Source organism: Tursiops truncatus, chromosome 15, assembly GCF_011762595.2.
Source record: "Tursiops truncatus isolate mTurTru1 chromosome 15, mTurTru1.mat.Y, whole genome shotgun sequence".
Classification (NCBI taxonomy): domain Eukaryota; kingdom Metazoa; phylum Chordata; class Mammalia; order Artiodactyla; family Delphinidae; genus Tursiops; species Tursiops truncatus.
Genome location: NC_047048.1, coordinates 71903327 through 71927685, shown reverse-complemented (window position 1 = coordinate 71927685; position 24359 = coordinate 71903327). Strand labels below are relative to the sequence as shown.

Below are 24359 nucleotides of genomic sequence, written 5' to 3'. Positions count from 1 at the left end.
AAGCTGGCGTTAAGCCTTGAGTGTTAAACTACGAGGTCTAGACTTTATCCTTGTAAGCCTACAAGCCAACTTCTAATTACTCACTTTCCTCTTCCATGATTTTTGCCAGAGGTCCATGTGTTTCTGTACAACTGTTGGCTTTTTTCTTTCAATGATCACTTTTTTTTACTGTATTTTTTGATAATGACTTTATCAAGATATAATTCACATAACATAAAATCCGCCATTTTAAAGTATACAATTCAGTGGTTTTTAGCACATTCACAGTCGTACAGCCATCACCACTATCTAATTTCTGAACATTTTCATCACCTATTATCAGTCATTTCCCATTTCCCCTCCCCCCAGAACTCCTGGCAACCACTGATCTATTTTCTGTTTCTATGGACTGACCTATCCTGGACATTTCAGATGAATGGAATCATGCAATACGTGATGTGACCTTTTGTGACTGGCTTTTTTCAATTAGCAAACTGGTGATGAGATCCATCCATGCTGTAGCATGTGGCAGTACTTCATTCCTTTTTGTTGCTAAATAATATGCCATTGTATGGATATCCCACATTCATCAGTTGTACATCTAGTTGTGTCTATTTTTTGGCTCTTTTGAATAATGTCACTGTCAACACTCACATACAAGTTCTTGTGTGGATGTATGTTTTCGATTCTCTTGGGTATATACATAGGAATGGGATGACTGGGCTATATGATAACCCCAACTATTTCCAAAGTGACTGCACCATTTTACAATCCCACCAGCAATGTATGAACATTCCAGTTTCTCCACATCTGTGCTAACACTTGCAAAGATTGTCTGTCTTTTTCATTTTAGCCATTCTAGCAGCTAAATTCTAATGGGTTTGAAATGGCATCTCATTGTGGGTTTAATTTGCATTTCCCCAATGACTAATGATGTTAAGCATCTTTTCATGTGTTTGTGGGCCATTTGTATGTCATCTTTGGAGAATGTCTATTCAAATCCCTTGCCCATTTGTAATTGTGTTGTCTTTTTATTGTTGAGTTGTAAGAGTTCTTTAAATATTCTAGATACAAGTCTCTTATAAGACCTTTTTTGGCTTTATTCTTAAGAGGAAAGTTTATATCACTATCTAAAGTAGAAAAACCAGTGACAGCTGTCATAAATCAAAGGTGATTGTAAAAACATATATAATTCATTAATTCAAGAAACAAATACTTAATAATCATCTCCAACGACCCAGGCACCATTCTTTGGCTTTGGGGATACAGCAATGAACCAGACAGGTTCCTACTGAACATCTTACTAACTAAAGTTCTTGGTCTACAAGTATATGGGGAAAAGCAAAAACCAAACAAAGGAAACAGATAAAAATGTCATGTCCTGCTGTGCTTGAAGAGGCAGATGTGGTCCCGTCTGGGGGTAACCTGGCTATTGGATGGTCAGGGAAGTCCTCTCTGAGGAGGTGACCCTCAAGTGGACAGCTAAAGGAAGAGAAGACACTGAGCCTGCAAAGATCAAGGTTGAGAGGATCCCAGACAGAGAGAATAAGGTGGAACTGAGCTCCGAGTGACCAGGACAGAGTGGGCAGGGCGGAGAGTCACGTGGGGATGAAGAGGGAGAAACAAACAGAAAAGGATCCCAGTTACGTGGGTCCTTGTAAACCAGAGCAAAGGGCTTGGATTTTTTAAGCATAAGGAAACTCCCTTGAGACTCTTAAGCAGTGGAGTGACATCATCTGATTAATGTTTTTAAAAGCCTTTCCGGCTGCTGTGAGGTGGACTGTAGGGGTGCAAGGTGGAAGCAACAGGACCAGTGAGGAGATGACTGTAACGCGCAAGTGAGGAATGAGGATGGCTTGGGCCAGGGCAAGAAGCCATGGAGGGAAGTGGCTGTTTCAGAATATGTTTTGCAGGTAAAGTTGACAGGTATAGCTGATGGATTGGGTGCGGCAGGTGAGAAAGAGAGAGGAACCAAGGATAACCCCTAGAGGTTTAAGCATCTCCTGCAACAGGGCGGGCAAGAGGGGAGGCAGAGGTGTGGGGTAACTAGAGCTCCATTTTGGACTTTTAGGTAGAGATGGACATCTGAGTGGTGTTGTCAAGAAGGCAGCTGGACATTTCTCTGAGTCTGAAGAGAAGTATTTGGGACTCGCTGGTGGTGGTGTTGAAGTCCACGGGATTGGACTTCTCCCCAGACGAGAAGCGGCCTGATGGTACATGAGCTTCAGAGGCCCAGCCCCAGAGGACAATCCAGGACACTGGGGAGAAGCAGCCAGTGAAGTGGATACAAAGAAGAAAGCGCGCAGTTGAGGGGCAAAGAGGAGAGGTGTTTTGAGAGGAAGGAAATGGTTGGAGAAACCTAGTTCGAAAACACGTCAGTGATATTGAGTTCGAACAGAGGCAATTGCTTGCTGATGGCTCTGAGTCTGAGCCTGACCTCCCTTTGGTAGAAGGTGTGAGAGACAAACACCACCAAGAGATGGTATTGAAAGAGAACTGGAAAGCCTCAAAGGACCCCAGATCGTGCACCACCTAAGATTATCCCCCAACTCCCTGGGTTCTCCTGGCGCACTTGGAGAATCACATCCGTGGGCAAAGGGGAGTCATCGAAGGCTGTGGATGAGGCGGTGACATGGTCAAATGAATGGGGATGGAGAATGGAATAGAGGAGAAACTGGGCAGGAAAAGCAGGGAGGGAGGGAGGAGTAACGGCCCTGAAAGGAGACGTGAGGTCTGGTCTGAAGAGAGGAGCCTAGGGATCTGCAGGTGACGTCACCTGAGCCTAACCCCTCAGAAGCCTCAGAACCAGCCCCTGCATTTCCACCTTACCTTCTGTTCATCTTAAGGCCCTCCTTTCCCGCAGCTCTCTCTGATCCCCACCCCCACACCCCCATCCTTTCCCACTCTGCCATACGCCTAACACGCAGTGTTAGAATTTAACCCCTCCATTTCACAGATGAGAAAACTGAAGCACAGAGAGGGCTAGCAAGGTGCCCAGGGTCACACAGTGAAGATTCCAACCCAGGGGCTCTGACTCGAGTCCATATTACAAGGATGGAGAAAATGGAACCCAACCTCCTATCTCTCAAGGAAGCCCTTCGTCAGTGAGCCGCTCCTTGCATACCTCCAGCGATGGGAGTTTCACCACCTCCCAGGTCAGTCTGCTTTGCTGGTCAGGTTGGTTCAGAAATCCCTCTTTTTCCATCCCTACAATCTGTCTCCCTATAACTTCTCCCCACTGGTGATACAGCAGAGGGCTGGGGACTGTCATGGATGGTGGCATAAAGGTAACAGGAGGGCTCTGAGATCAAGCCAACCTGGATTAGTAGCTGTGCATTCCCTCGCGGCTCTGAGCACCGGTTTCCTCACTCAGGAGCCTGGCTGATGATTGAAGTTGCCTCCATGCTGTGAGGATTGATTGACAGATGCCTGGTCCATCGCCAGGCCCACCGAGAGCTCTGGGCGGGTGGGAACTGCTAGGGTCATGGTGACATCTTTATAGTCTGTCTCGCCATCCCCGGGGACCCCGGTCATCAGTCCAGGTCCTCAGCTTAGGCCCTGCTGTGGTTTGTCCCTGGCTCAGCCCTGGGCTCCCCCCAACCCACCACCCACCCCGGGCTGCCTGAGGCTCAGGTGAAGCCTGCTGCCTAATCAGGGTGCCAGGCCCCCCACGCCTGCCCCCCTGCAGGACCCTGGGCGGCTCCTCACTAATTCCTCTTCCTCAATCAGCCAGCACTCTCATGGCCTCTCAACTGATTGCCCCTTTGTTCCCTGCCAGGCCAGGGCCACCTCCAGGGCCCAGCTCTCCCCAGACCGCCCTCTGGGTGCCCTGCCCCCCCCACCCCCCGGCTCTGTCTCTTAGGTTGTGTCTAGACCTGCAGGCTGCTGAGGGGGCTGGGGTAGGACTGGGGCATGTACAGATAAAACCACTGGGAGTGTGTGCCTGTGTACACACACACACAAGAGAATATCAACACATGAGCGGGAAGCAAAGCACTCACGCACGCATTTTAAAAGGACATCCAGGACGAAGTGAGAGAGTGGCATGGACATATCTACACCACCAAGTGTAAAACAGACAGCTAGTGGGAAGCAGCCGCAGAGCACAGGGAGATCCGCTCGCTCGGTGCTTTGTGACCGCCTGGAGGGGTGGGATAGGGAGGGTGGGAGGGAGGGAGACGCAAGAGGGAAGAGATATGGGGACATATGTATATGTATAACTGATTCACTTTGTTATGCAGCAGAAACTAACACACCATTGTAAAGAAATTGTACTCCAATAAAGATGTTAAAAAAAAAAAGGACATCCACATAAACCAGGAAAACACATACACACTTTGGGAGACAAAAAGGCACAAATGTCCCAGGGACACACACACACACACACACACACACACACACACACACACACACAAACACACAACACACACACACACTCCAGCACGTGCTCCGTCCACTGCAGCCTGTGTTTCAGCTCCTGCTACCCCTCTGCTTGCAGGCCCCTCCCCACTTCTTAACTCCTTGGATAGGTTAGTTAATGCCCAGGGCCCTCAGCCTGAGCCGGCATACTTAACAGCACGAATCTCATTTGCAGAGCCGGCTCCACCCCCGCCCTGCTGCCTCCAGGCTGCACTCACACATCAGGCCCCCCACCCAGCCCGAAACGATGGTCAGGCTGTCTGCACTTTACCATCCCCCAGAGTCACTGTGCCCCTTCCTGGGAAGAGGAGGGGGAGGGGAGTCCCAGGACAAGATCAGGGAGAGCAGGGGAGGCCCGTCCTGCCCAGTGACCGCTGCAGAGCCTTGACTCTCACCGATTCCCATGGCAGGAGCTGGCCTTGCTCAGGAGGCCGGATGATCGCATCCCAGCCAGCTGGCTGCGTCCACTTCCAGCTCAACGCTCAGGGTGCAGGGGGGGATCCCCTGAGAGCTGGATGAGGTACGGGTTGGGGGAGGCAGGAAGGCTCCCTGCGTGCACGAGTCCCTGCGTGCCCTTCAGCCTTGGGCTCATCCCCTGGCTCAGTGGCCTAAAGGCCAGCGGTCATGCAGGGTCTTTGGGGAGGGGACCCAGACACTGCCAGCCAGGGTGGAGAGAGAGGGAGCAGGGGGCTTTGGGGAGCTGCTGCCTCAAACCCTTGCCCTGCTCCAAGGCTGGCGTTCAGCTGGAGCACACCATCCCGCTACAGGGGATGCGAACATACTGAACCACACCTGACCCTTGAACAACACGGGTTTGAACTGCACAGGTCCACTAATACGCAGATTTTTTTCAATCAATGCATTCTATGCTACTACACGATCCGAGACTGGTTGAATCTTTGGAGGCGGAATTGCGAGTACGGAGGGCCAACTGTTACACGTGGATTTCCCACTGCATAGAGGGTGGCCGCTCCCAAGCCCCACGTCGTTCAAGGGTCAACTGTACTGCCAAACATACTGGTAACTAGGTGCTGCCCCAAGCTCGCCAAGCAGCCCCCCTCAACACTGATCCCTTCCCTGACTCTCTCCTCATTCCCAGAAATTAAAGAGTTAACACCTGACACAGCAGGGGGCCTCCAAGGACCTGGTCTTCCGAGGGCCCTTCTCATTGGTCCCTGCAGACGATTACAGGTGGACAACAGGTGGAGCATCGCCCAGGACTATGATCCTGGCCCTGATTCTGTTGCCTCCACCCCTCGCCCTGGACCCAACCCCTCCCCCAGTCCAGCTGCCCTGTTCGGGTTGCCCTGCCTATCTCTCTGACTCTGGGAGTCTGGAAGTACCGGTGACTCAGGGCCTCATAGCGGTAGGGTCCTGCCTCCAGTCTCGTGGGTATGAGTCTTGCTGGGCAAGGGGCTTCAAAAGGGAGTTGGAAGCAGAGGTGGAACAGAGCTGCCCACCCCAGCCAAAGGCTTCAACGGGAAGGAAAGTCAGCGGGATCCCCTCTCTGGGTCTCAGCCAAGCGAGGGTGGCCACGGCCCCCCCACCTGAGCCTCAGCTTCCTCTGCCCCTCGCACCCTTGCTGCCTCCACCCTGCCAGAGCCTTCATCATCTGTAGATTTATTTCACGATAATTTCATTTCATCCCTGACTCCAGAAAGATGGATCGGCCAGTGAGGTGACTGGGGAATCTGGGTTGGGCTCATAAATGTCCTGCCCGGCTGTGAAGCCCCCACGAAGTCCCCTGCACTTAGCGAGGTGGGTGGAGAGGAGTGAGCGTGCCTGGCGATCATCCATCTCTCCTTGCCACCCTCTCTGGGGGCAGGAGAGGGGGCGGCACATTCATGGGGAAGGGAATTTTTTAAAATATTTTTCTAATTTTAATTATGCTTTATTATTTGACCTACATGCTATTTATGATTGTATTGATTAATTTTAAATTCTTTTCTTTTTTTTTTTTAAACCCCACATTTGTTTATTTATTTATTTTTCTGGCTGTGTTGGGTCTTCGTTTCTGTGCGAGGGCTGTCTCTAGTTGCGCCAAGCGGGGGCCACTCTTCATCGCGGTGCGCGGGCCTCTCACTATCGCGGCCTCTCTTGTTGCGGAGCACAGGCTCCAGACGCGCAGGCTCAGTAGTTGTGGCTCACGGGCACAGTTGCTCCGCGGCATGTGGGATCTTCCCAGACCAGGGCTCAAACCTGTGTCCCCTGCATTGGCAGGCAGATTCTCAACCACTGCGCCACCAGGGAAGCCCAGATGGGGGAATTTCCCTGCCCTAGAACTATTGAGGGTTTTCTCTCCACATTAGTTCCAAACAAGGCTGCTTGTCACTTGGCTGGCAGGATGACCCACCTTCCCCTGCCCCTCACCAGCCCCCAGCCGTGAGGGGAGGCTGTCTCCTGATTGGGCACTGGAGCTGGCTGGGGGGAAAGGGGACAAGAAGCAGGGGCTGTGCCCTCTCCTCCTTCCTCTCACTGGTCAGCAGGAGGCTTTGTGCTGGGCAGGAACGGGAGGCTGGTGAACAGCTAGCCCCTTTTGGGAGGGAAAAGCGCGCTCATACACACACATCTAACAAGCATACACACAGAGAGAGAATAGCAGCACACCCACACTAACACCTGCTAGAGAAGAGATCCCAAATGCAATAGCAGAATCAAAGCCGCATAAGACAGGAGCACGGGATTCGGGATGCCTGCTGCGCTGTGTTTCCTTGGGCCACTTACTCAACCTTTCTGAGCCTCACCTTGTTCAGCTGTAAGGATAACTATGCCCCCTCAAAGGGTTGTTGTGAGGATCAAATGAGATCATGTGTGAGAAGCGCCTGGCACATTAATGGAAGAATCATGATGACTACACACACACACACACACACACACACCCTCACTCTCCTTTCTGCATCTCCCCATAGCCTCACCTCTGACCTGCAGGAGCTGCCCAGAATAGAGCCGCCTGGGGCCACATTCAGGTCTTCTTCCTTCACCTCCCCCTACCACCCAGAGCAGACACTCACAGGGAACTAAGGTCTAACCAGTGGTTTTCAGTCCTGGTAGAATCTTTGAATCACTGAGAAGCTCTTAAAAAAATACCGACACCTGAACTATTACCATCCCACCCCCACCCCACAGACATTTTAATTTGTCAGGAATGAGGTTTGGGTCATTCTCAGTGTTAGGAACTCAAGCTTGGTATCTAAAGAGGGCTGAGCCCCAGCTTGGCCCCAGCTGGCTCTGATGTGGGATGAATCACTCACTTCCCCTCTCCCAGCCTCAGTGTTCCTCAGCTTAGATAAGGAGCCTGCCACCCAGGAGGGCTGCCGTGAGGATTGTGGCCATCGGTCTTTAGCACATGGTCTGGCCCTGGTAGCCTGGGAGCAAAGGGGACGCTCCTGGGAGCCAGCTGGGTCCCCACAGCTCCAGGTGGGACTGAGGTTTCTTGCTGTCCACCCTCACCCCGGCACATCCCTCCAGGCGCTGCTGGGCCCTCCTGCCTCTCCCCACATGAAACTCTAGCCCCCTGCCTTCCTCGAGGGCCGAAGGCTCAGCATTTCATGTCCCCCAGCCCCCAGCCCCCATAGTAGCCCTTCCAGGGTCCAGGATGGATCGGGCCTGCAATTAGATTCACTCGCGGTATTTGTTTCACCTCCGGATCCCGGCTTCCCGGATGGGAGGGGGACGGGAGAGGCAGCTGGGTTCCTGATTTGATCCCGGCACTCCTGCCTAATTAGTATTCCAAGGAGAGATGGCTCCACAGGCCCCAGGATTTGTTTGCCAGCCGGCCAGTTCCCTGTCTCCCCAGTTCAGAGTGAGTAATTCTGTCCCTCCCAGGCCCATTTAAAGGAGTGAATAATTAGTTACATTCAATTAGGCCTCTCGCTGCCACTGTGGCTCCTGTCTGCCTCACTTGAGGGGACAGCTCACTAATGAGGTGGCACATGTCTGACACGGGGCGGGGGGTGGGGAGTGGGTGTTAAACACCAGTGACCCCCAACCCCTCCGCAGAGGAAGGGAGAGTGAAAGAGGAAACGGAGGGGTGGGGGAGACGCCGTAGAAGCAGGAAGGGGCTGAAGAGCAAAAGAGAAAAGCCGCCTAGATGTCCATCAATACGGAGCCCTCACTTGAATCAAGGCTCCAGCTGGACAATGGAATCCTATGCAGCAATTAAAAAGCACGTTGTCGATCTACATTTATTGGCATGGAGAGATGTCTGCCGTACACAGCTAAGCAAAGAAGATGCTTACAAAGCAGGGTATGTAATAACAGCCCAAGTGGAAACAATATTTTTGGCACGGAAAACAAGTCTGGAGGGACCTGTAGCTCTCGGTTGGGGTGTGGGGAGGACTTACAGGGGGACTGATTTTTCCTGTGTGTTGTTTGGATTGGGGGCACAGGGAGTGCAACGCACAGGTGTGACTTTTGTGATTAGCCCAAACAATAGTACTTCTTCAAAAGAGAACCAGGGTGAGACGCGAGGGCTGGGAGAAGGGAAAGGAGGTGGTCGGTGGGGGAGGGGCAGAGACTGCAGAGGGTGGGAGGGGGTCTTGGAACGAGGAGGTGGCAGGGAACTAGCTCGGTGCCAAGGCCCAGCGAGACGTGCCAGTCAGCGGGAGAGAGGCAGAGAGCCCCCAGGGACTGGGAGGGGACACTGGAGTAGAGAAGCAGGGCACCCCGGCCGCTCCGCCCCGTCTGTCCGGGCGAAAGCTGCTCACTGATTTTACTGAGCAACACGAAGCCGCAGCAGCAACGTTGCACGTCCCAGAGGACATGCCCCCGCCATGAGCGTCTCCATCCCCCAGACTCCGGGACCACAGCATGGGTGTTTTTTCCTTTTTTTTCAAATTAAAACTATCTCCCCACCCCTGCCGGTGGGTTTGTAATTTTCTGTGCCAGAATCACGGGGGGAGAGAAATCCTTCAGGCAGAGTCTTTAATAACTTCTGCTGCCCAAGGAATCGACCACAGGGCCCTAAAGGCTTAAGAGGAGAGTATGTGGGTGCATGCCTGGGGGGCTGAGATGGGGGGGTCATAGGATTAAGAGGACATCTACACCCAGCTCAGCCCCCGCCCCTCGGTCCTAGAGTTTCAATGCTTTAGACCCAGTTAACCGGGGACTTCCCTGGTGATCCAGTGGTTAAGATTCCGTGCTTCCACTGCAGGGGGTGTGGGTTCAATCCCCGGTTGGGGAACTAAGATCCCATATGCCCCGCAAAAAAAAAAAAAAGAATGCTGAATAGAGCCAGTTAACCAGGGTCACAGGGTGGAGCCTAAGGACCTCTCTGCAGCCTCCCAGATGGGGTGCAGAGAAAAGAGACAACCTGCCTAGGACATGTTGCCTAACTTGGCTCTGGACCCTCCCAGGGCCTCAGTTTCCCCATATAGAAAACAAAATTGTCGGACACAATGAAATTCCCAGTCTCTTTTAATTCCAACCCTCCGTGACATGCTTTCTTGGGTTCTCACAGAGTTGTTGTTTTTTCTTTTCTTTTTCTTTTTTTTTTTCTTTTATTTTTGGGATTGGTAGCATTTAAACATTGGGAGATTTCACATAGAAATCTGGATTCCCAGCAATACATAACTCTCATCCCTGGAGGGCAACCATTAGAAGCAATCCATAGATGCTGTCCCACCAAAACGGGCAGAGCCCCGCCGCTTTGCCAGAGTCTGTGCCATCCTGACTCCTCCTGACCCGGCCTCCCTCACTTTCCAGCTCCTGTGCGCTCCGCTGAGTCTACAACTGCTGTCCTAGAGGTGAGCTGCTCCTGCCGTGGGCTTTCGCGGATTTACTCGCTGAGTGGGTAAGAAGCAAAGGTTTTTGGATCAACCTAGTTAGATCCAAATCCCAGCTCTGATTCTTCCGACCTTAGCAAGTCATTTAGCTTCTGAGCCCCATCTGTAAAATGGGCGTTAGAAGAGACTGTGCCTTATGCAGGGTTGTCCTACGGACTTAGACAGTGCATGTGAAGTTCTTAGGACTGTGCCTAGCGCAGCGAGCCCTCTGTCCATGTGCATTCTTAGTGCTGTCATGCACAACCCTAGCTCGGCGAGAGGCCACACTAGGAATGCAGCTGATGCTTGTTAAGAAGAAGGAAGCAGTGGAGAGGGAGACCTGGGGAACGGATGAAGTTAGTAGAGATCGCAGGAGGCTCAGGCGGATGGACGGTGAAGGGAGGAAATGAGAGTTGGCGAAAGCCAGACGCCAGAGTCTTCGGGCATTACTTTGGCGCCACCTTCTGGCTATTGTGAGCCTCACACCCACCCATTCATCCACAGGCCAGAGCAGACACTACAGTGGGCTGATCGCCTTATTTTTAGAATTGGCAAGATCCTTAGAACTTGTAGAATCCCAACCCTTCATCACATCTGGGGGAAAAAAAGCTCAGAACCAGAGAGCAGCTTTCCACAGGTCACACAGAAGGTTCCTGGCTGAGCTCCATTTAGAACCCAGAACTTGCTACAGGTGCCAGGAATAACAACCCCTTCTCTTTGCTGGGGATGCCAAGATATACAAAATTATACCTTCTCATGCTTGACCTCTGCTGACTCTTGGGGGGGGGACTTCTCCAAAAGCAGACTCTGCAACAAGGAAACAATGCAGGTAGTTTACTGGGGAGTTGAACCCAGGAAGCACCAGTGGGGTGGTGGAGAATGACACAGGGAAGGGAAGACAGCCATGGAGGGCATCTGTGGCTCGAGCCCTCTGGGGAACCTAGGAGACAGTATAGAACACACCTCAGATTTGTCCCTCCCAAGGGCAAGGAAGCCGGGTCATGTATCCTCCAACTTTCACTCCTATTTGGTTGAGAGTTTTGGGGGCGTTAGCTCTCCCAGGTACATCTTACCTGCCCTACACCTGCACCAAGCATTTTTTTTAAACCAAGGAGGGACTTCCCTCGTGGCACAGTGGTTAGGACTCCACGCTCCCAACGCAGGGGGGCCGGGTTCGATCCCTGGTCCGGGAACTGGATCCCACGTGCATGCCGCAATTGGGAGCTCGCACGCCACGACTAAGGAGCCAGCAAGCCACAACTAAGGAGCCCGCCTTCCGCAAGTAAGACCCAACGCAACCAAATAAATAACATAAAACCAAGGAAAGCCCCGAGGTAAGCAATCCCAAGTGCTTGCAATCGGAAAGCGACTGCTTATCAAGAAATGTGAATGCCAAGGGTGGTCGTTCTCAAAGTGTGATCCTGGACCAGCATCATCACCTGGGAAACTTGTAGAAATGCACAGTCTTGGACTCCATCCCAGACCTACTGAATCAGAAACCCTGGAGGTGGGGCCCAGCAATCTGTCTTTTAACAAGTCTTACAGGTGGTTCTGATACATGCTCAGGATTGAGAACGAAGGGCCTAGGAGAGAACGAAGGAAGCACCCATAGCGTCAGTCCGTCATATTGTGTCCATTCGCCAGATGAGCAAACTGAGACGCTAAAAGGTGAACGTGACCTACCCAAAGCCACACAGATAATAGGTGGCAGAGATGGGTCTTTTGTCTCCTTCCACCATACTGTCACGTACGGTACGTAACACTAGCATTTTAGACTCTAGGTAGGGGATAAAGGTGAGGTCGCAGAGCTCCCCTCCCCCCACTCCACACCACCACCACTTTGCACTGCTTTCTAAAGCAGACGTCTCCCCCTGGTGCCTCCAAATGGTTCTCTTCTGGGAAGCCTGCCAAGCCAGGTGCCCCTCCCTTGGCTCTCAGCTGCCCTCACCGCCTCCACTGGGGCAAGCCCTCTCCACGCTCACCCTGCAGGCGGCAGGACATGTTGGGAAATCCAAAGCAGCTTCTCACGAAGGCGGGGTTGGGGTGAGATCCCTGGGGTAAACCAGGCTGGCCTCACCCTCACCAGGAACCTCTGTGCTGGGGCTTTGCAATCTTCTTCCTTCCCCTTCTTGCCCTACAACCTTCCCCTCTCCCCTCCCCTGCCCTCCCCTCTGTTCCCTCTCCATCTGCTGCTCCTCCTGGCTAGGCTCCCCCTCAGTTGGCACAGCAGGAAAAGAGAACAGGACGGTTTATTTTTATCCTAAGATACTGCTTAGGGGGAAGGGGACACCATCTGACCGAGAAGCAGCAGCTCCTGTAGCAGTTGGGAGGTCAAAAGGAGATAGAAGGCCCAGGAGCTCCCTGGGAAGGGGCTACAGATGTAGGCTCCAGAGAGCAGGTGGGGCTGGGAGAAGCAGCATAGGACTAGGAGTGGGGAGCTCTGAGGGGCACCACTCTGAACGGCTGTGTGACCATAGATAAATTACTTCACCTCTCTGGGCCTCCATTTCCACCTCTGTTAAAGAGGGAGGGAGGAAAGGAGGGATGCTGGCCCTGCCTGCCCCGAAGGCTACTGTTATGAATGTGAATCAAATGGGGAAAGCCCTTTGCAAACATGATGCCAAACGTGAGTGCATGTGGAAACCACCTTAGAAGGGCAGCAGCCTGGGGGACGTCCTTATTTATCCTCCGAAAGTGCCCTCATTCTGTGAGCCTGACAGCATGTGAAGCAGCTCATGTCACCCAGCGTGTCCGCTCCCTTTTTTCTTTTTACACGTTTGATGACTTTTTAATTACATAAGCAGTCTGTGAATTCACTCTCCTTTTGGGGAAAAAAAATGAAGCATTATGGGAGAGTCAAATCTTTCTTTAACCAACCCTCCCCCAGACCCTTCTTCCCCAACCAAGACATTACAATTCTTTGAGCTGTGCATGTTGTGTGTGTCCTTCCAGAACCCCCCTGCCATCCCGACATATATAACATATACTATGTTTATACACATATCTGTAGAAGATATATTGTTTTGGGTTACTTGCTTTAAAAAAAATGTTTCCATGCCCACCATTCTACAACCTGCTTTTGTTTTCCCCCCATGACAGTGTTTTCAAGATCCTGTTGCATAAATATATTACAGTTTTATTTAGCCAGTCCCCTGTTGATGGACAGTTAAGCAGCTTCCAGTTGCTCACTGTCACAAACAGTGCTGCGATGTGTATCTATGCATATGCCTCCTGGGTTCCCAGAAGCCACCGCGTTACACCTGTTGGCACCGAACCGCTGGGTTGGAAGGTTTGGTGGATACCCTTGTACGGCCTCCCCAAAGTTTTGTTACCATCTTTGATATCAAGTTGGGAGACTGAATGGGCTCCACGGCTGGGGTGAAAGGTTCCCCGAGGTGAACTGTTTCTGGACTGCAGGGGTGCAGGCAGAGGGGGGCTGTCGCCCTCACCAGCAGCAGCCCCAGGCTCTCCAGCCACGTGCCCACATTCCGGTGCCACCACGCTCCTGGGCACACACAGCTTCACTCTCGCTCCTGCACGGAGATGCGGCTTTCTTTGCCATCCTCCTGGGCGACCGGCTGACACCAGTGTAAGGTCTCCTGCACTGGAGGGGTGGAGTGGGGGCCGAGAAAATCCTCTGGATCAATTGTCTCCACAGGATCCTGCCTTTCAGCCTTAGGGTGCAGAGCCTGGGGAGACAAGGCTTGGGGTTACCCCTAGCATCTCAGCCCTTCCTTGGAAGCGATTCCACTCTTCACCCCTTCCCCTTTCCCAAACGGAGGGTCAGTGCTCATTCCATGGGTGCGTCCTGCCCCCTGCTGGCCACACCAAGGGTGTCAAGAAGCTTCCGCAGTAGGAGCCAGTGGGGTTAAGGAAATGTCCCTCCATCACCCACCCATGGATCCCACACCAAGGCCCCAAAGATGCGGTTCCCCCACATATCCAATGCCAGGAAAGAAGAGCAAATGTCAGACTTTGCCAGCGGTGCTAGGGCAGCTCTGTGGGAAGGTGAGCTCAGGAGATGAAAAAGGCGGGTGCTGAGGGAGAGAAGGGGAAGAGCCCTGGAGCACAGGGGAGGGGGCGAGGGAACAGACCTTGAATCAATGTTTCTGCCATATAGGCAACAATGAATCAGTCTTTCTTTCCAGTCTGACAAAACTCAGCCGGTTCCCCAGGGTGACCTACCTTAGTCTCCTGCTTCTTGACCATCTTTCCTAGAGAGAGAGAAAAACATATAGGATGGGGAGTCACTGAGGCCAGATCAGGAAACAGGTGACCCGTCAATTGTACCTTCTGCTGCCTCTTCCCCCATCACCTCCCCACCTGGGGACTCACTGATACAGGCAGATACCAACAGGACAGTGAACAGGATCACCATCGTGATGGGGATCACCACCAGGGCTCGCATCCGATTCTGGAAACCTGGAGAGATCAAGACTTCAGCGATGGCTCCCCACCGCCCTTCCCGAAGCTGCTGCACCTTGCTGGACTTCAATGTCTAAACTCATCCATATCAGAAGTTTCAAATAGGTGGCTCCTGGTAAAATGTGGCCAGCAGATGTCTTTAGTGTGACTGGCACATTTTTTCTTCTTTTTTTTAATATTTGCCGACATTTTTAAATGGGAGATTGTGTATTTAAAATCTGGATATCTGATTTCTCTTGCAAATTGGGAAGATCCAGCCCTAGTGGGCCAGCAGCCCACATGGCGCCCACTGGCCAGAACTGAGTGGTGATAGTTGTCTCTACCGGCTCGCTACACTGCCACCCCTCCCTACTCTTTGCCCAATACCAAGGCCCAGCATCATTTATGTCTGTAACATTGCCTTTGTTATAGAAGAATGGAGGAGAAGGGAAAGTATTTCTTGTGCCTAAGTCTCTATTCTAAATGGGAAAATGAAAAAAAGACCAAGAGACAGGGTAAGGACTAGGGTAAGGCTAGTGAAGCACTGCCTCAGGACAAAATTTAAGGGGACACCAAAAAAACTCAATAACTGGGACTTCCCTGGTAGTCCAGCGGTTAAGACTCTGCACTCCCAATGCAGGGGGCCTGGGTTCCATCCCTGGTCAGGGAACTAAGATCCCACATGCCACAACTAAGAGCCTGCACGCCAACCTACATGCTGCAACTAAAAGACCCCGCATGCCGTAACTAAAGGTCCCGGATGCCTCAACTAAAGATCCTGTATGCCGTAACACAGGATCCAGTGCAGCCAAATAAATAAATAAATATTTTCTTAAAAAACTCAGTAATTAAGATAAGTCATATTTTAATGTCATGTTTTAAAAAATCATATCAGCAAAGTCTGGCCCACAGGCCAGCTGCCTGTTTTTTTAAGTAAAGTTTTATTGGAACCAGGGATGGGATTAGGGTGAGGCAAGTGAGACAAGGTTGTACAAATACAGGGTTGGATCCTGTCTTTATTTAAAATGTTGCTATTCTGTTCATTATGGATTTTTTGCATGAATTTTGATTTTTTTAATATTGCATCAAATGGTTATCTTGATTACGGCATTTTTCTGGCACGCCCTTAAATACCGTGCCCAAGGCAAGTGCCCCTCTCACCTCACTCTAGTCCCAGCCCTGCCAAGAGGCAAGTGAATTTTAAGGAAAAGAAGAGAGTGTATTTGTCTTACCCCTGATCTTTTCACTCATGAACATGATCCTGCCTAATCCCCGTAATTATGTGAGTCTGTGACCTGTGCTGTATGCCAACCTCCTCATTCTAAAATCAAAACTGAGGCCCTGAGGGAGTTCCCTGGTGGCCTAGAGGTTAGGATTCTGGGCTTTCACTGCTGTGGCCTGGGTTTGATCCCCGGTGGGGGAATTAAGATCCTGCAACCGCGTGGTGCAGCCTAAAAAAAAAAAACTACAGCCCTGAGAGGAAACAGAGTCACACCATGCTGGCCCTCAACGTGCAGGGTAGCAGAATAGCACTGAGGGAGCACCTCCAAGGTGTCAGAACCCATGCCAGGTACTTATACCACCCTATTAAGGGAGGTGGTAGTATCCCATTTCACAGATGAAGAAACTGAGGCTCGGGGGTGGGGGACTAACTTGCCCAGGCTCCACAGATAAGTGGCAGAGCTGGTTGCCACAGTTCCAGACTGCTCCTCCTCTTGCTTTGCCTCCCCTCCCTCTTTCCCCACTGGTGCTTCCAGGTGCCCCAGTCTTCCCCTCAGCTCCCCACCTTCCTAGCCTGCTCCCGGGGCCCGTTCTCCAGGACTCACCACAGACAACATCTGTCTTGTTAGTCCCTGCATGTTGTTCCACCAGGCCTTTGCTCTCGCAGCTGTGTACAGACACGTGTACACACACACACACACATACACACACACACAAAGAAAGAGACATTAAGTTTCCCCAACCATGCGATTTCCAACCCCAGAGGGAGACAGCCAACAACCAGCAAGTCCAGGTTCACTGAGCACATATTATGTGCACCCTCCTGGGCTGGTTACTATGGGGATGACACAGACTCTGTTCTTACAGAGCTTGTGAGTGCAGAGGAAAGATGATGGTATATCTTGAAGGAGTAAGGAGAGTCTCTGATGAGGGCCAAGCTTTGTGATACAGGCTCATGTGAACAGGGGGTTGTTCAGAGAAGAGGAGACAGAATCCACAATGGCTGGAATGGAGGGATGATGGGGGCTTCTCAAGCTCGGCACTACTGACGTTTGGGGGCCACATAATCCTTCTTCCGTGGTGGGACCTGTCCTGTACATTGTAGGATGTTCAGCAGCTTCCCTGGCCTCTACCCACTAGACACCAGTAGCCTTCTCCTCCCCAGCTGTGACAACCAAAATGTCTCCAGATATTGTCAAATGTTCCCTGAGGGAGAAAACTGCTCAGCTGAGAATCTCTGGTTTGAGGGTCATCCAGAAAGACTTCCCTGGGGAAGTCAGAGCTGAGTGGGCCCTTGAGGGATATAAAATTTAGAGCATCAGTATTTTCTCTTCAAGCAGGACAACACGATATGGGAGATTAGGTGGGTGACGAGCCAGATGGTATAAGGAAACTCTGGAAAATTGGGTCTTTAGAACCAGATCACTGAGAATCAGCCATGAAGGTTTCAGCTGGATTCAGCTAGTGGGTCATGTCAGCATCCAACCAGATGACTTAAGTTGTAAGAGGACTTAGTTGGCCAGAGAGCTCCCCGGAGGAGAAATGACAGAAAAATGCCAGCCAGGAGGCCATCGACAGAATCCAAACATGAGATGATGAAGACTGGGCCAAAGTGGTCCCAGGAGGAATGGAAAGGGATGGACAGAGAAGGACATTGCAAAGGAACAAAACATCTAAAGCTGGAAAAAGAGAAAGAAGCTTCAAAGAAAGCACATACACAAGAAGAGTGCTTAAGAGTTTTCGAAGCACGTTACATGTCTTTTCCTCAAACCTTGTAAAATGAAGGTCATTCCTATTTTCTTTTTTTTTTTTTTTTTTCATTCCTATTTTCTGAATGAGGGCACCGAGGCTCAGATGAGGGTCACACTTCCACCCCTTCTAAGCTGAGTGAGTTTGGAACCCAGTGCTCTGGTTCTATGACATAAAGGAGCCTCCCTTTCTCATTGAACATTTATCAGTAAAGATTTATTGAGCACCTACTATGCATCAGGCACTGTTCTAGGCATAAGGGATGCATCTGTGGAATAAAAAAAGTCAAGTCTCTATAGTTAAGGAGTTTACCATCTACTGGAGAAAGGCAGACAGTAAACAAATAACAAAGTATATATGGGATGCTACTATTTGTGTGAAAAATATGTCTGCATGTGTGTGCATGTATTTGTTTGTGCATAGACTCTCTAGAAGGACACACATGGTCCAGTGGCTGCTGGATGGTTGAGGGTGAAAGGGAAGCATATCACTAGAGGCCCTTCTGTGCCTTCTGTCCTCACGCCTGTCTTACTCGTTTTTTCAAATTAAATGTAAAAGGTTAATCAGGCGTGTGTTTAAGGTATTCCAGGCAGAAGAGGTTGATGCAAGAGAACGAACAGTGTGTTGACAGGACTGCAAGCAGCAAGATGTGGGAAGAGGTCAGGAAGTGGAGCTAGAAGGTTGGAGGCCATGCACAGGAGTCAGGGTTTTATCCTAAAGGCACAGAGAGCCATGAAGCATTTTAACAGGGAGTGCCGTGATCCAAAATGAATGGTGGAAAGTTTCCTTCGCCAAAGGGATGGAGAACTAGCTGAAGGGGAGAGAGTAGAGGCAGGGCAGCTGGTGATGAAGCCCAAGCTAACGTGGTGATGGTGGGGATAAGTGAAAAGGAGGAGGAGTCCCAAAACATCTGGAAGGTCAGATGGACAGGACCTGGTGACTGATTTGGGGAAGGGGGTAAGGGGAACTTTGGAACGGGTGCCCAGAGGCATGCTTGTGCCTTTCACAGCGGGTATGGGGAGCAGGCAGGTGCCTGTGGGTTGTCTGCACGGAGGTATACCCTCGGCAGTTAGATATGACAGTCTGGGACCCAGGAGACAAATTTCAACAGGAGATGTTGATTGGGAAACGTCCAAGGGCAACGGTAGCCGAAGCCAAGTGTGCGGATGAGATAGATGGTCCAGGGGAGGCGGGCAAGGTGATGGGAGAGTAGAGCCTAGAATAGAGGCCTAGAAAACCAGTTAAGGAGGAGCAGAGGAGGGGTACAAGGAATGGAAGAGAGGCGTCACGGTGCCCCCAAGAAGGGAGGGCTTCACCAAAGATCAGAGATCAGCGGTATCTATTACCACCAAGAGAGAGAAGGCAAGAAATGCTGAAAAGTGTCTGTCTAGTTGGCCACGAGGTCACTCTAGAAGTTCTACAGGTGCACGAGTGTGTGTGGACATGGGGAGCAGGGGCTGAAGGGCAGGTAGCCGGAGAGAATGGAAGCAGGTCCCATGCCCCTCTCGGGGCAGGAAACACAAGGGATGAGTCCTTATACCTTGTCCAAGGGTGACACTTTTCAAAAGCAGATGACACACTGGAGAAGAAGCCGACCGGGCAGCGTTCACAGATGGTATCAGAAACCCCTGTAGCTGAGAGGGTAGAGGAGGAGTTAATCATCACGGCGGACCACCTGTCTGGCTCTCAAGGGAACTGGCAGGCAGGCAGGCCTGGAAGAGCATCCTGCCTTAAGCCCTTCTCCCCCCAGCATCCTGCTGCAGGCAGGCCCCAGGAAGACTTCTCCCACTGCCCTCTCAAGGCAGATCCCCATGGCAGGAGGCAGGAGGCAGGAGGCAAAGTTTCTATTTCCCACCTGCTCTGGTGGAGATATCCGCGTAGGTTGGTCCCTCCCCACCAGGGCTGAGTGCCCACTGCCCAGCCCCGCTCCTTTGGCCTTCACCTCCTCTCTCCTGCCTCTAGAGCTGATTCCCAGACAGACCACTTACCCATCTGCTTGACCCCGAAGCCAGGGAGACACAAGCTGTGCGGGGTGCAACTTTCGCAGGTGTGACTGGTACAGTGATGGCCTTCGTCACATGTGCAAATGGTGTCTGTTATTGAGGTGCCCTCCGTCTGGATCTGGAGCCCTAGGTCTGGGCAGGGATGGGCAAGAAGGATGGGAACCCCTTACTGGCCATGCTTGGGGGGCCCCGATCCTCATACTTCCTGTTCTTTTTCTCTTAGACCCTCTTCCAAGTAGGGGTGGCAATCAAATTAAGTAACAACCAAGACAACCCAGACTCTAACCGATCAGAACAGACCCTCGCTATGAAAAACAAACAAACAAACAAACAGAACGGCTGTGCTGTCAGCAATGAGCTGGAATATCGGCCCAGCTCCCAAGTGCCCCTTCCCCAGCAGCCCACGCACTGGGGTTGCAGTATCTGTGCTGGTGACAGTATTTCTCACTGTTGCGGGTGGCTAGGAATTCGCCTTTACTGCAGGGAAGGCATTCTGTTTCGGTGACCTCTGTGCAGTCATTCTTCAGTTTCTGTCCTGGAAAACATCAGGAAATGAGGTAGCTCTGGCTCACTCAGTGAGTCAGACACTGAACTGAAAACTGATGAGGCCGGGCTTTAGGGAGGGAGAGTCAACGATGACAGTCTCAGACTCTTCCAACTTTCATAGTCTGGTAAGGGACATAGAAGAGATAGGAACCCTAAGTTCTGGGTAGGCAGAGAGGGACCCCAGAACATCCTGGGGCAGGGATGGAAAGTGCCAGGGGTCAAGACACGAGTTTATAATTGACACAGGGGGTCTGTATCTGCCAGCAAACCAAGAGGGGTCCCACTATGGGGCTAAAGGGTTAGCATCTCACCTGGTGGGCACAAATTACAGCACCGGCTGTTTGTTTGGTATTGGTTTTCTCTGCATGAAGTGGGTGGTTCTGCGTGGACCTAAAAACAAAATTGGGCAATTTGAAGGGATCTTGAAATCTCCGATATAGCCTTGGCAGACAGGTGCAAATCAGCCAGGACAGAGGTTAGAACTGAAGTGGAAGTCCAAAGCAGAGAAACAGCGCCTGCATATTACTTGTTGTGTTTGTTTTTAACTAAACTGCCAACTAGTATGATGACAAAGGCACCCAGAGAATCAATCTGGTATTTTACAAAGTAATTGCGCTGGAAACTCACAATAATCACTGAACTAAACAGATCTTCCTTCTGGCTTGACTCCTGAGTCTTTCCTCTACCCAAAAACCCAAGAGCACATGAGGACTCCAGCATCTCCCCTGGAGTCCTGAAGCTGGCTGACTCCAGCTGGTCCTAGTCTGGACAGGGGCTATATTTAGCACCTGACCTCTTCCTTCTATTCTTTTGCTCCCCACCCTCTTCCCCTCTCCAAGTCCCATCATCTGATCATCCAACCCTTCTCTCATGAAATGCAAGGATGGAGAAGCCGGAAGAATAAAATCCAACTCTTTTACTTTACACATGGTGAGACTGAGGACCAGAAAGGGTGGGTCACTTGCCCAAGGTCACACAGTGATAGAATCCAAATGAGAACTCAGGTTTCAATACTCCCTCTCTCCAACAACTTGAGTCTCATCTGCACTATTTTCACTACATCCAGGTACCACCCAAGCTATTCATTACTTCTTGTTCATTTAAATACATTTATTTTCAATGTAAACCTCACATCATTGCCATGAGAGAAAAACCAGTATCACTTCTCATAAATAAAAGGCAACCCTAAAAATAAACTCAACAGAAACAAAACGATGTTATTTATTAAACCCCAGCTGATCGCTTTGCTTGCTGACAGCCCTCTACCTCAGGCCTGCTCTTGATTTTTGTTTAAAAAGGAGGATTAGCAGGCATTTGAGAGGTATTAACTATGTTCTAGCTCCAGCGACTTCCTTCTTGAAAAAATGAAAAGGATTTTAAACAGAACTGTAAAGTGAACCTATGTTGTTAATTCTATGTCCTTGTGCTGCCTAAATCATCCCACACTTTGGGAACAGCCTGTGAAAAGAACACAGCTTTAAGGGTCAAATAGCTTAAGGCTCCAATCTTGACTTTGTAACACTTAACTAGCTATTTTGCCTCTCTTAGCCTCAGTTTCTACATCTCTAAAATGGGAGTGATAATACCTGCCCCACAGATTAGGTTGTGAAGATGAGAAAGAATAGATGTACATGGCCTGGCATAGTATCTGGAACATAGTAGGTGCTCATTGAATGGCAGCTTTAATTATCATACATATATGAGTATCTGCTTGGATGCCTAGCAAGCTGGCTAACTGGCTGGCTTCCAGGATCCTGCCTAATTGGTGGCTCTCATTCAGCCTGGGTGGGCAAATTACTTACAAAGTGTATCTGACCCCAAATGGGGAAGGAAATAGCAAAGGCTACTGCTCCCACCATCACATCGCAACACACTATCCCATGAATGTTCTCCCCGCAAGCCTATGGACTTTCCCACCACACTCCCAGAGCAATGAAAGTCCTTTACGCCATTTTCAAACACACAAGAAATACAGCTCCTCCTCTGTAAATCTGTCAATCCCCAGTTCCCACTTCACAGCTTCGATCCCTCTGACACGAAGGAGCTTAGGACCAAGGCTTGGAGACTCTCACCATCTGAGAGGCAGGCTCAGGAATCAGGCAGCTGGAGATTTATATGCAGGTTCCACCTAGCTATGAGGATTGGGGCAAGACATTTTCTCTCTCTGAGCCTCAGTTTGCTCACCTGTATAATGCGGCGGTTAAAAGAAATCAGACCTAGAGTGCGTGTAAAGCTTCCTGGCCCACAGGAAGCTCTCAACAAATAGCCCCAGTTATTGTTGTCACAGCCTAGTCTCCACCTGGAGCTAAAATTGGGAGATTGTTCTTGAGAAACCACGACCACCCTTCACCCTACCTCCCCTGGCTTTTCCTCCACTCCTCCTCCAAGAGCCCTCTTCCTGCCTCCTTTCTCCCTAAGAGCCATTACTTAGAGTGAAAATGAAAGCTCTCGGACCAAAGCAGCTTTCCCATGAAATCTCTTCCCTTGCTGCTAACCCCCTACTTCATGGGTCACTCCTGCCCTGCCTTCATGCCAGAAACTACAGCCCTTGAAAGTTAGGGGGAGACCAGGGGGGTTGGGATGACAGTGTCCGGTACTTGGGGGATTCCCAGCCTCCAGAATGAGGAACTACAAAAATACACTTAAACTAAAAGCGAGTCAAGTGTGGAACTCTGAAAATCCCGGAGATGTGCTTGGTTGGGCATATCTGAGCCCCTCTCGTGCCTAGAGAAACCCCTGCTGGTCTAGCCCTTTCATGGTCCCATGAACTGTTCAGCTCCCCTGAGAGTCCTCTATGTCGTCTTAAATTCAGGAGGCAGAGACACAGCCTTGGGTATTCCTCCTAACTTGGATCACCCAGGATCTGCGGCCGGTGGTGGGAGTGTTCAAAGCTCCTTGCCTTCTCAAAGAAGCACCTGGGCCTCTACACTCATCCCTTGTTCCCAAAAGATGCCCTGGAAGAAGGCAGCCCCAGCTGGCAAGGAGATGAACCACTCACAGAGGCTGGCGTCTGTCCACAATGGGAAAGAGAAGGGAAACTAGCCAGACCCGCCCCTTCACTTGGCTGCCCTCCCTTCCCGCTTCTGAAACCCCTCACCATCTCTTTGTGGCCAGCCTCTGACGCAGACCCAGACTCCAGTCTTTTGACCAGATCAAGCCTTCAGGTTCCCAAAATCCCAACCCCATCTGCGCTGGCTAGGCACTTTTCCTGCAGCGACCCCACTATGCGCCCTCTGTGGGCTACCTGGGACCCCAACCTGGGAGGAGAGACAGGCAGCCCACCTCATTCAGCCCGGACCCGGGGTACCCTACCCAGCTTCCACCCACCCTCCTGTCCCCCCAAAATCAGCTTGGAAGGTCCCCTCCCCGAAGTATTGTTTCTTTTCCCATTCCCTACTCTCTAATTTCAAATTCCCGCCTCCGGTCGGAACAGAAACTCAACTTACGGCGGTCAGAAAGCAGCCCCAGAGGAGACACTGCAGAGGCAGACGAACCATGGCGAGGTGAGAACCAGGCGGCGGGGGGAGAAAGCGCCAGGACCCGGCCTTTTCCACTTCCACTGTCCCAGCCCATGGACCCTCCCAGGAAAGGGGCGGGTCTTAGGGGACAAATCGCGACCAGCCTCGCTGACGGGGGCGGAGCTCCGGGCGAGTCACCTCTCTGGGGTTTCCCCCAGGACAGTCCCGGGTAGTCTAATTCCCCAAGGAGTTTAGGGACGCGCCTTGGGCGGGGAGGGGTGGGGGAATCGGGAGGCGTGGTTCCAAGGAGAGCCCTTCTTAAGATTCCTCCCCCCCCCCCCGGGACTACAAAGGCCGAACTGAATTGGCCTAGGAGGAAGCCCGCTTCCTGGGGGTGGGGAGGACGCGAAGGGAGTGAAGAGAGATCCCTATGGGTGTTGGGAAGACTCCCCCCGCGCCCCGCGTTCTTCCCCGCCGCCTCCGGCAATCCCGGCAGAACCGAAAGCGTCCCACACCGCGATGGAGAGGTCTGAGGAAGTTCCCAGAAAACGGGAAGGTTACAGCTGAGTGGTGGGAGGAGGGCTGGGGAGGCCTTTCATGGAAAAGAGTTTCTCACCTTACAGTTTCGCTCTCTTTCAAAGGAAATTCCCTCGCGTGGGCGCAGCGTCCCAGCCTCCCCGTCCATCCAGCCGTCCGTCCAGCCATCCATCCAGCCATGCAGCCCCCACCAGATTGTGTTCCATCCCAGTTCCCATCCGCCGCCTGAAGACAGGCACTCAGAGTAGATCAGCCTTTCGTGGGATCGTAGGACCCCCTGA

General features: G+C 51.4%; 1 protein-coding gene and 1 long non-coding RNA gene across 3 annotated transcripts; both read right to left on the bottom strand.

Moving 5' to 3' along the window:
- Positions 1 to 9190: 9190 nt before the first annotated feature.
- LOC109551315 (uncharacterized) lies at positions 9191 to 12561 on the bottom strand. Its single transcript, XR_002178039.3, has 3 exons — positions 11600 to 12561; positions 10911 to 10967; positions 9191 to 10181 (listed from the first exon to the last, which is right to left on the bottom strand). It is a non-coding gene; the product is annotated as an uncharacterized lncRNA (long non-coding RNA).
- A 1036-nt stretch (positions 12562 to 13597) lies between these two features.
- Positions 13598 to 23669, bottom strand: CD40 (CD40 molecule). Of its 2 annotated transcripts, none has more exons than XM_033840310.2 (9): positions 23530 to 23669; positions 20395 to 20473; positions 19947 to 20072; positions 19523 to 19669; positions 19075 to 19168; positions 16391 to 16452; positions 14484 to 14582; positions 14346 to 14374; positions 13598 to 13849 (listed from the first exon to the last, which is right to left on the bottom strand). In XM_033840310.2, exons 1-9 carry the CDS (start codon positions 23578 to 23580, stop codon positions 13682 to 13684), a joined length of 855 nt encoding a protein of 284 aa, XP_033696201.1. In that variant the 5' UTR covers positions 23581 to 23669; the 3' UTR covers positions 13598 to 13681. The 2 variants fall into 2 exon arrangements, with proteins under 2 accessions (XP_033696201.1, XP_033696202.1); XM_033840311.2 differs by having other exon boundaries at positions 14496 to 14582.
- Between the last annotated feature and the right edge of the window lie 690 nt (positions 23670 to 24359).